At 38.8% G+C, this 16165-nt stretch overlaps 1 protein-coding gene across 1 annotated transcript in view; it reads right to left on the bottom strand.

The window, feature by feature from the left end:
• Positions 1-16165, bottom strand: part of MYO16 (myosin XVI) — a 151931-nt gene that overhangs the window by 93156 nt on the left and 42610 nt on the right. The window contains exons 9-10 of the mRNA XM_073795051.1: positions 6349-6501; positions 4621-4821 (exon numbers count right to left, since the gene is read on the bottom strand). Coding sequence (XP_073651152.1) covers positions 4621-4821; positions 6349-6501 — 354 coding nt within the window. The remainder of the gene's footprint in view (positions 1-4620; positions 4822-6348; positions 6502-16165) is intronic.

Below are 16165 nucleotides of genomic sequence, written 5' to 3'. Positions count from 1 at the left end.
GATTGGAAAATACACCACGCTCCTATGAGTAATGAAAAATTCAAATGTGTTTAGGGAAGATCGTCAGCTATAATTTAAATAATGTTGCTTAAACATTTCTAAAAGGACTTCTGAGCCTCTGCCCCAAATGAGATTCAGAAACATGGCAGGGTCTCGCAGTCAGAGCAGAACAGTCAGGTGTGTGGGTCTCTGGGGGCGGGAGGCTGGATGTCAATATCATCACCAGCAGTAATGATTGTTCTTCCTGTGAGATACGGCATGTTTTTACTAACAGAACTAGGTAAACCAGGCATGGAGGGGCAAGTGATGATAAGAGCTCTCTAGCACATCCATCCGGACAAGAGGAGACTACGAACAAACCCACGAACCCCAAAGCCATTGAGGTCTCCTCTGGGATCAACTTTATCATCAAAGAGCTATTCAGGATTGCTCATCCTACTGTCCAAACTAGACCCTGCCTGGTGACTTTAAGCCAATTAGCTCTTCGCTACATCTCCTGATTTGTAAAATGCAGAAAGTGCTGCTTTCCTTGAAAATGCAATAGCTCAAAATTTAAGTATACAAAGTTACGTCTGATGATTAGAATGGCATATGGCTTGACATATTGCCACAAATTACATAGGATCTAGACTTTACCATGTGAATGAGTCCTCAGGGAGTCCTTGGGCTAAGACTCTTCAGTACGTCTCAGTGAAATGAAAGACTTTTATAAAACCGCAAAATTGACTCCAATTATGGAAAATCCTGCTTTAAAATATAAAGGTGCTTTTACAGGAAATGTCGTGATTCCACAGGGCTTTGGCTACGTGGCAACTAATCAACTGGCTTTCTCTGCTTTGCTTCATTGCTATCAGAACTCAGTGAAATGATTCCATTCACTCAAACTCTCCAGATTTTCTTAAAACCATTGACATTTTACTAGGTGCTTGTAGAATACTTTTTAAGTGCAAACATACAATAATTAGTAAGCAAAATTTTATTCCAAAGCTTGGTACCACTCAGTTTAATGCAATTTTCACTTATTGAACATCTAGTATATCTTCAAGATACAAGACGAACAGACTTACAAAGCGGGTCAGGTATATACCGACTGAAGAGAGCTTCCACGAAACTTGCAGAATAATAATTTTCCAAAATCATTAGTTATACCTTATTGTAATTTTTCAACTAAATCCTATGAATTCAATAAATTATTTTTAAGTATCAAATAATTCATTTATTCATCAAATATGTATTGGCGCATTTTATGTGCCAGATACTCTCCCAGGCACTGGGGATTATCAAAGAATATAGAAACAGAGATACTTGCATAATAAAATGTCCATCAAGAGATGAATGGCTAAAGAAGATACGGTACATATACACAATGGAAGATCACTCAGCAATAAGAAAGAATGAAATAATGCCATTTGCAGCAACATGGATGGACCTAGAGATTATCAGACTAAGTGAAGTATGTCAGACAGAGAAAGACAAATATCATATGACATCACATATGTGGAATCTAAAAAAATGACACAAATGAACTTATTTAGAAAACAGAAATAGACTCACGGACATAGAAAACAAACTTATGGTTACCAAAGAGGAAAGGGGCGGGGGATAAATTAGGAGATTGGGATTAGCAGATTCACACTACTATATATAAAATAAACAACAAGGACCTACTGTACAGCACCAGGAACTATACTCAATATCTTAGAATAACTACACTCAATATCTTAGAATAACCTATAATTCTGAAAAAAATATATATATATATTTATGTGTAACTGAATCACTGCTGTACACTTGAAACTAACACAACATTGTAAATTAACTGTACCTCAATAAAAAGAATTCTGACACAAAAGCTTTTGAATTGAAAAGTATTCTAACATTTGAATTGAAAAGTAAAATAACATGTTATTTTATTATGCAAGTATCTTTGTTTCTATATTCTTTAGTAAATTCTTAATATAAAGAAAATATAGATTAAAAAATCTGCACATAAGACTAAAAGATTGCTACTGTTATAAAAAAAAAGTAAAGGCTAAATCTCTCAACTCTAAAGGATAGTTGATAATTTCTGAGAATATCTATTATATAAAACCATCCACTGACTTCCGCCCACATCCACTAAGCCATCACATGGCACCGTCCCACCAGAACTTCTCACAAAGCTGTTCCTTGGCCTAAGTGTCCTGTCAAGGCTCACTTCCTGTTGACCCGGACGTCTCTTTTCTCTTCGTTTCTGTGATACTTTTCTTTCCTACTAACATCTTTCTCCCTCTTCTCCATGTGCAATTATACACATTTCCCAAACTATGACTAGGTTTCTAGAAACAGCCAGCCTCCCAGTGTCAAGTATTTTCAGCATCTCATGGGAATTTCCATTAAAAACCTCAAATTCCAAACATCTGAAGTGGAATATCTTTCCTTCCAAACAGCCTCCTTCTCCAGGATTTCCCTTCTTGGTTGGCCTAAAATAGCCTCCATCAGTCAACAGGGTGCGGCCCTCGGGGTCATCTCCAGCTGTGTCCCCTCCCTGGCTCCACACATTCAGTCACTCACTCTTCCCTGGGAATGCCACCACTCTGTCCTGCCGCTCTGGCTCAAACGCAGTCCTTGTTGGAGTGTTTCCATATCCCCCTTCCTTTCTTCCCAACCTACCTACATCATGTCCTCTGGTTTTCTCACTTCATCCCCCACCCTGTCTAAAAACATCCGATAAGTTAACACTGTCAAGAGGACAAAGTCCTGAGGTGTACATGCATATTTATTCATGATTTCACCACAAACAACCTTCCTAGACTTTTCTCCTACCAACCTCCATACACTTGACCAAACGTCTGGTACCATTTCCCAACTACGATGTGGTTGGAAATGGCGGAGTGTTAGGTTTAGCCTGGTCACTTCCTGTCCTGCAGATGTTGGAAAGTGCGAATATTACTTCTCCCAGACTCCCTTGCAGCTAGGGTTCGCTCGTTCTGCAGCTTCCACCTGTCTGAACTACTGCCCGAGATTTCGAAAGTTGAAGTGGCGGAGGCTGCATTTCTGCTGTGTCTGTGTTTTACCTGGTGAGCACGTCCAGGAGATGTTGGTTTTCTCCAGCACTGAAGGCTCCAGGCTCAGCCACTGACTCTTCCTTGTTGAGTGCCGGGGAATGGGCCTCTTACTGGTTTAGGTGACAGCAGTTACTGGGAGTCAGTACCTGTAGCAGCAGTTTCTCAATCAGGCTGCAGGCTTCCTGATCAAAGACGTGGCCCTAACTACCGAGGGAGCCCTGTCCTGTGGGGTGGTTTTAAGGTCATTTCTGCAAGTTCAACTTAGAGTCCCCCCAACAGTGATTTTCTGCTTGAACAGCTACACGGGATTCTGTCCTTTGCAACCGAATCCAGATAGACGCACGGTCCATTCATTTTCACAAGCCCTTGTCTTTACTGGGGTGTTCCTGCCTCGCAGTCTCAGGCAGCTCAGCATCCCCTTCAACGCCAAGGTCACGTTTTACCTCCTCTTGAAAACATTTCTACACTCTTTTTTGGAGCCAAATAAATTCTTTCTTCTTTGTGGTAACAGAGAATTTTGTTAACATGACTAATATGACTATGAGCAAATTATAGCGGAAGTATTTGTTAACTTTCCTTTTCCTTACTTGACTGTGACACGTTTGAGGGCAAGAAACACGGTTTATTCATCTTTGATTCTCTAGTGCTCTAGGTTTGGCATATAGTAGAGTCTCAGTAAACACTGGCTGAAGTGAACTGAAATACACGGAGAGTGAGAGAGTGACTAGGGATTTCACCCCCTAATAATGGTATTTGTGCTACATCCCAAACAGGGAGGAAAGTCTGGCGGCTACAGATTCAAAAGTGGAAGAATTAACTAGAGATGGAAGCTGGATTGGAGATTAAGTGGGATGTGGATGTGAGCATTAAAAGATGGATAAAATTTGACCTCGTGAAGAAGACAGGGAGGATATTTCCAGCTTGAGTGGGAAGAGGCGTCACGCGTGGGGGGCGGGATCCGCAGGAAAACAGGGAGTGCATGGGAAAAAAGAACCTGAACAGGGGTTTTGCAGAGGAGAGTTGAGGCAGGTAAGCCTTGGAAGAAGTGACAGGGACCAGCTCGGAGAAGCCCAATAGGAGGCTGGCCTCAGGACTGTGACATGTTTTAGGCAGATAAGAGTCGGTCCTTGAAGGATTTGAAGAAGGAAGCATGTTTTACAAAGCCGGTTAGGCAATGGAGAGGGATCGGAGAGTTGCTTTCTTCCTTAGGTTTAGGAAAAGTAATTTAATACTAACAACTATATTGAGGGTAAGTAAACTCAGACGTCCAATGTTTCTTTCGATTTTGAAAATATCCCAAATTTCACAGAAGAGCTCTTGTATTAAATCCAGGTCTCTTTTGCTCGTATTAACTTATAAATATGGAAACATCATGAGAAGAATCATACCACGTGCTTCATCACCCACATTCTGAAATGCTAAGTCCTTATCAGGCTTAGGAAAGAAACATTTTGTGGGTTGTTCACCCAGTTTCAATGATCAAAACTCTAAAATAGCAAAACCTTTAAGGCTTGTTCTTAAGACCTTTGACCCATTAGCGCGTACCATAAATTGCTCCGTTCTCTGAACTCACCCGTCCTGCGTAGTGCATAACGGTGAAAGCTGTGCCTTGGTCTTTGAGGGCGAGGTTCCCATTCCCATCCTTCATGGGGGAGTAAACTGCATTTGTGTTTGAGGATTCTAGAAGACTGTGTAGCTTTTTGGGAAGACTTGGTTCCATTGACCAAATCATTTGACTTTCTTCATCCAATAAAGAGAGAAATCCAGAAGGCTTCTGAAAGTTAAGAAGAGGAGTTTTTTCCTTCTATTACTCAATTTGCTATCTTTGTTATTGCTCATGCATACCATTTACATCCTCATCACGCTCATACAAGCACTGAGAAAATAAATTAGTCTTTATTGTCAATACATGTCTATTTTTGTTCATTGCTGTATCCGCCCCACCTAGCCAACCTCTGATGTCGTGTTGGTTCTCAGTAGTATTTATTGATTAGAGGAATTGAAAATAAATAAGTGTCGTTTAAGGTCATTAAAACACTGGCATTGTTAAAATATATATTCTCACCTTAATAAAATTTCCAACTACAGAAAAGTTGTATGTTTTCTTTCTGGTATATAGACCTACCTATTTATAGGTAAAAATGCAAGTTTCACCCTATACTTGGTATGTCTTTTCATTTCATTTTGGGGGGTATCAAAGAGGAGTGGCAGCAGAAATATCCACTGACATTTCCAGTTCATACTGACGAGGTCCCACTATTGAAATAACCATTGCAACGATGAGACCCCAAGGATGATAACCAAAGAGACAGAAATAACTTCATTCTGCTGGCCACGGTTTAGCAGTCAAGGACATAGCAGCAAGCGTGAAGTGGGGTAGTGGGTACCCAAGGCTTCCCGTATACAGGTAGGTATATATTACTGTCAACCCATCTTATAACCTTAAGGAGGTAAACTGTATACTATGTGTGTCATGATGAGGGAGGGCTTTCTGGAGGAAGAGAACTTCTTCTGTACTTAAAACAAGGAATGTTGACAAGTTGGTACCAGAAACAAGAACATTGCACATATTCGGAAAATGAATAAAGGAATTTGTAAATATACATTTATAAAAATAAAGGGTAGAAAATTATATACTATTCTCCTCAATAGCTAAATGGTATCAGTTTTAAACAATGTTCAAGTGTTTTAGAAATATTACTGGTGAATCTATATAAAGCCTTATATTAGTAGATAGAGACTGATGTTTGTGTGATAGAGTTTTGTTTTTATGATGGCGATATTGAGGCAAAGATTCTTGCTTTGTAAGGTAGAAACAATAAAGATAAGCATAAACACCTGCAGAAATGCTAAGATGACATGTACGTATATATATATTTTTTTCTGCCAAGGTTTTCCATATTCAAACTTAGAAATGTGGAGACAAACAAGATTCTGCTGAGTTTGTTTTATGGTCTTGCTAGTCTTAGAGTTACTTTATAAAATATTATATTTGTACAATGGGTATTTATAACTATGCCAAGAGGAGAGTTTTAGCGACATAACTGCAGCTGAATATTTTTTATAACAAAATGATCTGATACTTGTTGTCTTTTTAATCAATTGGTAATCCTTCAAACGCCCTTTCAGAGAAAGGTCGTGTGCCCCTCAATCAACACTGAAAGATTATAAGTAAATTAGAAATTGCTGAGTCTCCCATAAAGATATCCTCAAAATAAGGCCCCGTAAAAGAAAGTTCTTTCTCTCCAGTATATTTAAATGCATGCATCCTGTAAAGTATCTAATTATATTATGTGAATACCTGGAAAAAAAAATCCAAAACTCCAGTCTGGTTACCAAGAGAATAGGCCGTTTCCATGGTGACTCCCTCTTGTACACATTCTGTTTGCTCCTGTAGGAAAAGCACTTCATTGATATAGTGGTGCATCTTCTCATTGGTCATGTTGACACAGAGCTATTGTGGGGAAAGAGGAAACAATTCACAAGATGATTCGGCATGCAGATCCATGGCTCCAGGAAACATCTCAGACCAGAGAAATGTTGACTCAAGAACGGTCAGCACAGTTAGTGTATCTATAGATGCCGCACTACAGTCGTCCCGAGAAGCCAAAGTAAAGAGCTTCACTTGATTCTGTTGACTTCATACGGTCTGATTACGCAATTGAAGATGAGCACGTTAGAAACAACAAGAAGTATAATTACAGCATTAACTTACAAATTTGGGGTCTAAAATATATTTGAGTATTTAAAAAATATTTCCAAAAGGAATATATATTGGGGCTCTTGTCAGCAAAGATTATATATATATTTCTTTATCCATTCATCTCTTGATGGACACTTAAGTTGCTTCCATATTTCCATATCTTGGCAATTGTAAACAAAGCTACTATGAACACTGGGATGCAGGTATCTTTCCGAATTAGTGTTTTTGTTTTCTTCAGGTATATACCCAGGAGTGCAATTGCAGGGTCACATGGTAGCTCTATTTTTAGTTTTTTGAGAAATCCATGGTAGCTGCACCAATTTACGTTCCCACCCACAGTGTGGGAGGGCTCCCTTTTCTCCACACCCCACCAACACTTGTTAACAAATGTGTTATTTCTTACAGTTTTAATTTAACTTAAAAATATCTTAAGATATTAGAAAATAAAATAAAATAACACAAATCTACCCAAGATGAAGTCTTGCTTTCCCCCTGGGCTATTCTCCTATATTCTGCTTTTTTTTTTTTTTAATAACAAAAATCTCAAAAGAGTTATCTTTTCTTCTCTCAAATTCCTGTCCTCCCCACTATTCAAACCCCACCAGTACATTTTTGCCTTCACTGCTCCAGCAAAATGGCTTTTCTAGAAGTCACCAGTGATATATGCATTTCTAAATCCAGCGTTCAACCCTCCGTGTTCATTTTCCTTGACCTCCCAGTGAAATCTACAGCCGATTCCTCTACTTCCCTGGGGCACTGCCTCCGCTGTCTTCCAGGACATCCACTCTCTTGGTTCCTACCTCACTGGCCACCCCTTGTCCATCTCCTTCTCTGACTCCATCCTGGAGTGGTCCAGCACTCCGCCCAGGGCCTCCTGTCGCCCATCTCTACACCTACTACCTTTGTGAGCTCAGGAAGTTTCACAGACCATCCTGTTCCCCCATCTGCATTATGTTATGCTAGGTAGAATCCAAAGTCACTTAGAAATATTTAGAATTCTGTAACTCACTGAAAATAATTAAATATGAATAATTTATATAAATCGAAGTTACCGATAAAGTGTTTGTAAATGGAAATCAGATCTCATTTGCAAAGGGAACAATATTTAGGATTATGTTTAATGTGAAATGGGATGTATTTATACAAAGTAAATGCCAAAGTTATTGTAAATCGCACAAGACTGGAACAGTCAACCGAAAAAAGAGAGACCGCCCTGGGTTCCTCTTGTCCCCATGCCCAAATTCTTCCCCAGGTCTGGTATCATCACCACACCTGCTAAGTAGGACTCCTCTCAGACATTCCTGTCCCTCTGCTGGGAGTTCATGGCTTCTCTCCTGGACACATAAGAGCAGCCCTTATGTGGTGGTCTAGGCATGCCCATAAAGGTGTGGCAATTAATAAATTAAGAATAACACATGCATAGTTTTCCACTTTCTCACTGACCTAGCTATTTGGGAGGATGGGCATTCACGAGATTCTAGGGACACAAAGAAATCTTAGAGGGAAATTTTTTCAGAGAAGAAAAGAAGCAACATATTGGAGTGCAGGGCATGGGTCAGCACACAGAGGGAGTTCGTCCTGAGGCTGGAATGGTTTGCTGAGAAGTTCTATTCTTTAGTTCTTGCCGGGACCAGAATTTTTTGAGTAAGTAGAGGCAGCTCAAACATCTTCAGAAACAGGGTGATTGGAGAATAACAGGATTGCAGACGCGGGACTACCCTGATGGAAGAAGAAGCTGGAGACCTGAAAATGTAGAGGCTCTTATGACCTAATCTAGTCACGTTATTTGGATGATGAACATACATCGATATTTCACTATTAATATAGTAAGTGGAGAGTATAGTAGAAATATACCAAATACGATATTTAAATAACATATTTAAATGAGATTTAAATACCATATATTGACACACGAAGAAAAACCAAAATAATTCTTAGCTCCAGGTCAAAAATGATGGCCCAGGGCGACTGCCCTTGTTTCCAATATTTTTTCTTGTTTCTCTGTTTCATAGTAAAAGATGGTTTCTGTAAATTTGGTGATCAGCGAATGTCTGTAGACTGAATAAGTTTCCCTACTGCATTCTATTACAAAATAAGATCTTCTGTTTAAGAAAATTAACAAGAAAGAGGGAAACTTGTTATCTGTATCTCCCATTCCCAATTAAATAGCTTGACATAAAACAACCAAAAAAAATGTGTCTGTCCGAATGTCCCCTTGATTGTGCCAGCCCTGGCCAGTGCCTGTCTGCAGCAGGTGGACTGCAGTCTGAGGACCCAGGGAGCTGGGTGTCCAGGGGCCTGGAGGGACCGGTGGTCACTGGGACCTGGTTCCAGCTATTTATTTAGCAGGTAGGGGAAGGGGAGGGCCCCAGGGGACTTGTGCTTTCCGGTGACTCCTTGCCCCCGCCCTGTCGGGCTTCATTCTTGTATATAATTAACTAAACCCTCCTTTTTTAAACCTGAAAAAAAAAGTTAAAAATAAAATAACTATGCCACATTGCTGCTGTCTTGGAAGCTATGTTAAAACCTGAAGACCTTGAGTGAATTTGTTCAAACTTGCAAAATCCCCCTTTTTTTTGCATCGTCTCTTCCTCTACCACTCCATCCACGATCTCTGAAATTTTTTAAATTTTCTTCCTTCTATCTGATTTGGCCAGTGGCTAACCAGAGCTTTCCCCCTCTGCTCCCTGACAACTAGATTTCATGAGATATATGCAAAGCTGAAAGTTCTTTAAATTTAAAACTAAATGTTTCCTAAATAAACTCACACTTTTGTGGATCAATTCCCTGAATATAAAAATATTAAAAATATAGTCACTTCATTTGAGAACATACCATATAGGACATTTAACTTTAAATGCTTGATTGTTAAGGCAAAAAGAGTTTGAATACGGATACAGACCCATAAATTCTGCACATGAGAGCTGGCAAAGGAAGGGCTGGAATTCAGTAATTAAATATCATCTGAAACATATTTCCTCCCTTATACCTGATACAATCTAGCACATTCATCCCCTTAAATTGTCCCATCAAAACTGACTGATATCACATGAAAGGATGCTCAGCATCACTAATCATTAGAGAAATGCAAATCAAAACTACAATGAGGTATCACCTCACACCGGTCAGAATGGCCATCATCAAAAAAACCTACAAACAATAAATGCTGGAGAGGGTGTAGAGTAAAGGGAACCCTCTTGCACTGTTGGTGGAAATGTAAATTGATACAGCCACTATGGAGAACAGTATGGAGGTTCCTTAAAAAACTAAAAGTAGAACTACCATACGATCCAGCAATCCCACTACTGGGCAAATACCCTGAGAAAACCATAATTCAAAAAGACACATGTACCACAATGTTCACTGCAGCTCTATTTACAATAGCCAGGACATGGAAGCAACCTAAGTGTTCATCAACACATGAATGGATAAAGAAGATGTGGCACATACATAAAATGGAATATTACTCAGCCATAAAAGGACACGAAATTGAGTTATTTGTAGAGGGGTGGATGGACCTAGAGTCTGTCATACAGAGTGAAGTAACTCAGAAAGAGAAAAACAAATACCGTATGCTAACACATACACATGGAAACTAAAAAAAAAAAAGGTTCTGAAGAACCTAGGGGCAGGACAGGAATGAAGATGCAGACATAGAGAATGGACTTGAGGACATGGGGAGGGGGCAGGGTAAGCTGGGACGAAGTGAGAGAGTGGCATGGACTTATATACACTCCCAAATGTAAAATAGATAGCTAGTGGGAAGCAGCTGCATAGCACAGGGAGATCAGCTCGGTGCTTTGTGACCACGTAGAGGGGTGGGATAGGGAGGGTGGGAGGGAGACGCAAGAGGGAGGAGATATGGGGACATATGTATACGTATAGCTGGTTCACTTTGTTACACAGCAGAAACTAACACAACACTGTAAAGCAATTATACTCCAATAAAGTTGTTAAAAAAAAAAAAACTAAGTGATATCAGTAGATCAAGATCTATGTTAATCTTACTTATGGTGTATTAATCTCTAGGAATGATTCTGGAAAGACAAGTCATTTTCTATAAAACTGTGTGGAATCTGTCCCTAGTAGTAGCCCACTGTGAAAGAATACATTTTCTTGTTGCTGTCACTTTAATCATAAATGAAAAACAGAAATTTCTGAAAATTGTTGTTAGGGTAAAAATGAAAAAATTTTTTAAATATTCTATTTGCTTAAAAATTAATATTTTGAGGTGTTCCTCCCATCCAATAATGTGATAAACTCCTTTAGTCCTGAGATAATTGCTTTACCAAAGATTAAGAAATGCTATAAAGAAATTTCTTCAATTTGGAGTGAAATATTTACAGTAAATGTACAGAAAATAAATGACTCCATTATGAAATGAAACCACTGGAAAAGATTCTCTTTGATTAGATGATACACACAATTGTAATTTTTCAAACTTTTTGACATTAAAATATGCACTGAATCATTTAAAACAACACAAATAGATCTTACATCTCAGCGGTTTGATTTAAAAGTAGTTACGGAAAGTGTGGCTAAATGTTATATATTTTGGGAAATAGGTTACTCAAGAAATAAACGGAGAAGCCATGAAAATAACATGATGTCTGTTACTGCAGGAAAAAATAAAAACGTCTGATAAAGGATTCTGAAATAAGACCACCAATGGCTGATTCTCTACTGTAGAAGAAATATCCAAATTATATGACACTTATCTTTCCCCTCATTTTGAGATGCTCTAATTGAAAATACCTAGGTAGATGTGGATGTCCCAAACACATTAAATATAATAATTATTATAAAATTATTACAAATATAATTATAAAATATATAATTTTATATTATAAAATATATAAAATATTATAAAATCTATAAAAATATTATAAATATAATAATTATTATAAAATATATAAATTATATAATATATAATTATATATTTATATATAATTAAAATATATAAATTATATTGTAAAATATAATTCTCTTATCATTTTGCATTCAGGATAGAGCTCAGCTCTGCAGTTACAAAAATTATTTTTGATGACAACTGACTAAATCTTCTTGCTTCTGACTTTATATCTGACCATCTCTGTATATAAACCTGGCTGTAGTGTTTCAGCTGACTCAAGCATTTTTATAATAAAAACTGGACATTTTAATTGGTTTTGTTCCCTAATATTTTACTGAACTGAATATTGGCTTCACTGAATTGATCCACTGTTTTAGTAAGAATGGTGATGTCAAGTGTGAATGATGATAAAGCCGAAGTCACGAGAAAGAGCTGGAAAAGGCCTTCTAGTCTTTTTTTTTTCTACTTTTTTTTTTTTTTCCAGAAAGGAACAAAAAAATTTTTGCGTAACAAAAAAATGATTTGGCCTGTGCTTCTGAACAGAGCAACTCAGTTGAATGCTTTCCTGGTCAAAATGATTCATAAAACATATAGCTTCCCTCCTGAGTTTTACGTTTTAAGTAAAGCGTTATTTTTAAGCTGCAGTGTCCGGTGGGGCTTGGTGACATGGGCTGATCCTTACAATATATCTGAACCTTTAATTGTACATTGTGTTCTTTGTATTCTGGGGAGAAATAAGAAGTCATTTATTAAAATCCCAAGGAAAAATCCAGCTAGATGTGTACAGCTGAGCAGCCTGTGGAGTGATTTTTGACTCGTAGCTTTTTGGACAGGGGTGCTTCCTGAAACTGAAGGTGGACCTGCATTTCTAAGAGAGGCGAGCAAAGCTGGGTGTTAGAGGAAATCACGGGGAACGCGTGGAGTTTGAAGTAGGCTGTTTTTCAAACTCACTTTGAAGCAAGGCGTACATTAAGCTTTTTTACTAAAACAGTTTGCTTTTCCCTGCTCTAAACTGTGCAGAGCACTCACTGTTTGAACAAAAGTTAAAATATAAAAGAAGTGCTAATAGCATGAACTTCAGAACTACCAGGAAAGGTGGCTAAGGGGACGAATGCGGACATATCGCCCTGTGGCAGCCACCTTGCTGGCAAGTGGAAAAATACATCCCGCCAACCAACTGGTGGCCAAAATCCGGACAAAACCCTGCACGTTCTTGGTTTATTTTCACTGAGCTGTCTGTGTTGTGTGTGCATATGCGGGTGTGTTTAAACACCATCAGAGAAAGATAGAATGAAAGGTTTGTAAGGCAAATTAGTTTATGTATCTGGAAGCATGAATCTCCATCAATAATTGAGTATATCACTGACTTCAATGCAACACGATCATTCTTTTTACTTTTTAACTCTATCCATCGGAATTATGTTGGGATTTCATTAAATTCCCACGGATTCCTCAGAGGAGACTTGAATGTGGGTAAAAGGTAGGTATTCATAAAGGATAATGAACAGTTATTAAGAGCTGTTTAATTAGCATGCGCCTTCTCTGATTCAAATACATGCTTTGTACATTAGGTGCCATTGCTGAGTGGTTTAATAATAAAAATCACGCACCCTTTGAAAACACTCTTTAGTAACAGACTATCATTGCTTATCCAGATGGCCTATCATTTGTATTAATGACAAAATTAATTTCTTGAGTAAATTTTCACCAACCGTTCTCCCTTTATTTTCATTACTCAGTGAAATTTATCTGAAGCAAAAATATAATAAAGCATGATGTATGCCTCACAGAATTAAAGTGGAGATTAATTGAAGCACATCCCAGCTGAAGACAGAGCTCCAGGCGTTAGACAGGGATTCGAAATCCTACTGAACACTAGAATTCACCGGGAGCTTTTAAAAAAGGCTGATGTCTGGGCCTGACCCCAAACCAATTAAATCAGAGTAGGGCCCAGGCACTGATACATTTTGAAAGCTTCCCAGGTGATTCTAATATGCAGACATGATTGAACACACGGAGACAGATGATGGCATACACAATCCATTACCTGGTTTCCTCATCAGTTTATATATACATACACACACACGCGTGCATATATGCACATGATGCATATATCATACAGTTACACATTAAAGGACCTTTGTTCCTGTCCAAAATGTCCTTCAGATATCTGGCCGTAAGACCTTTGGTCCATGCCAAAAGGTCCTTGACATTTGGTCCTGTCCAAAACCTTTTGGCATAGACTAAATATACTCAAGGACATTTTGGATAGGACCAAATGTCAAGGACCTTTTCAGGTGAACTAAATGTCCTATGGAGGTTTTGGATGAGACCAAATGTCTGTTAACCCATTTTCATCTGAGGCGGCAGGAATGAGGTCAGGCTTCAGATATTCGGTAGTTCTCAGATACGTTCAGCAGAACATTAACTGCATGAGACGTCAATTACTATCGTCTAAAAAACAACACAAGAGAAGCCTGTTAAACACTACGCCAAGCCAACAGTATTCTCTGCAGGGGCCCTTTCTGGGGCCTTCATTGTGTCAAGTGTACTCTGCATCTCCAACTTACTCTTTTGAAGAACGCCTCTTTGGGTTTCGAGACTACTGTATATAGTTTCCCCAACCAATCAGTCATTCCTGATTTCAGCACCTTCTCTATAAAATGGCAGGGGTAGGGCTGATGAGGGAAGAGTATGTCTCCGATCTTCTATAGTGTATTTTGCCTTCTTTGAAATTCCTACTATTGAGAGCCTTTCTTCTCTCCATCCCTGTGTGGGAAAGGACATGTTCCCTTTCTCCCGGCACCGTCTACCTTGACTCGACACGGATAAAGACCCTGATATTATTCCATAAATACAGGAGCCTGATGCCTGGGGAACGCGGCGTGGAAGGCCTGCTCCCTTGCTGGAGTCCTGTGTCAGGAGCCTCATCCCCAGATCCCGGGCCCAGGGCACTGTGGGGACCTGCTTCTGCTCTTGCTTGTTTTTTGGTTTTCCAAAACCAAACTACCTTCCACCCCTTTTTGGTATTTTACTGTTCCTTAAAGGAACCAAACACCCTTTCCTCCCGTGGTTTCTCTTTGAGGTTTTTCAAATCAAACTCTGTGCAATAGGTTTTAAGCTAATAGAGGTTACTTCACAGGGATAAAGACACTGGTTTTACACAGATTTAAAAAAAACACTTTCTCTCTCTCCAGCATTTCTTTTAGGGATTCTATTACTCAGTGCAACATAGATTCATAAAATAAATCCAATATTCTAATGCGTGTAACTCATGCCTATCATCTCCTTTAACATAAAAACCACCACTGTTCAGGGATTTGAGGGACTGACTGAAGGGGTCAGCCAACAATAAACCTACTGGCTAATTTTCTTGCCATTTTCTACGTAACAATCTGCTAACGTCAGATTGAAAACTACAAATGCTACTGAAATCATTGTCTTTTTCAAAGAGCTGTCATTATCCAGGATTAAATGCAAAGCCTAGAGATACTGAAAAAAAGCACAGACTGCAGAGCCCTGGTCCTGAGGTGTCAAAGGAAGAAAGAAAATGGCACAAAGAGCACTGATTTGGGACCAGATGGAGTTGCATCTGAATTCGCACGAGGCCCCGCAAAGGCTTCTGGGACGTTCCTTAGCTTTTTGAGAAGGTTGCTGCAGGAGCTAGTGATCATACAAGAAAAGCATCTGACTCATAGCAGGGGCTCTAGAAATTGTAGCCACTGGTGATTATTAGCAGAAAACTAAATGGAACCATATTCGTAGTCAGCACATTGGGGACTCTGCACCTGCACAGCCACTGCTGGAAAGCTGAGCTTCTTCCTGGTTAGTTGTCATTAAAAGAACTCGATTCACTCTTCTCTAAAGTGACCTGATATACATTTTCAAATCCATATATTCTCCTTATTACATTCTGTAACACCTCCTTTTAACCACCCTGGTGCAGGCAGGCCTCAGAGATAGTTCGGGTTTGGTTCCAGACCATGACAACAACAGGAATATGGTAAGAAAGCGAGTCACATGCATTTTTTGGTTTTCCAGCGCATATAAACGTTATGTTTACACTATACTATAGTCTATTAAGTGTGCAATAGCATTATGTGTGAAACGATGTATATACCTTAATTAAAAAAATACATTATTGCGAAAAAAAAGTGCTAACCATCACCTGAGGCTTCAGCAAGTTGCATTAGTAACATCAAAGATCACTGATCACGGATCACCATAACAAATACAAAGTAATGACAACATCTGAAATATTATGAGATTGCCAAAACGTGACAGTAGACTTGCTCGATGAAAGGTTGCCCCCAAACTGTAATTTGTAAAAAATGCAGTGTCTGTGAAGCTCAATGAAGCAAAGTGCAATAAAAGGAGGTCAGCCTTCACTTTACAAGGAAGAAGATATACCTGCATTCTCTAACTTATTTATTCGGATTAAATAAATGCATTTGGTGAAAAACTCCACTATGGAAAAAAGAACACTATCACATAAAATTTATTCAAAGTTTATTGCTTCTATATTTAATAGAATAAATAATATTGTGTCTTCAGAGAAATACA

The sequence above is a fragment of the Tursiops truncatus genome, chromosome 18 (genome assembly GCF_011762595.2).
Source record: "Tursiops truncatus isolate mTurTru1 chromosome 18, mTurTru1.mat.Y, whole genome shotgun sequence".
In the NCBI taxonomy this organism is placed as follows: Eukaryota; Metazoa; Chordata; class Mammalia; order Artiodactyla; family Delphinidae; genus Tursiops; species Tursiops truncatus.
Note: the sequence above shows the minus strand (reverse complement) of the source record. Positions and strands in the feature narration are given on the sequence as shown.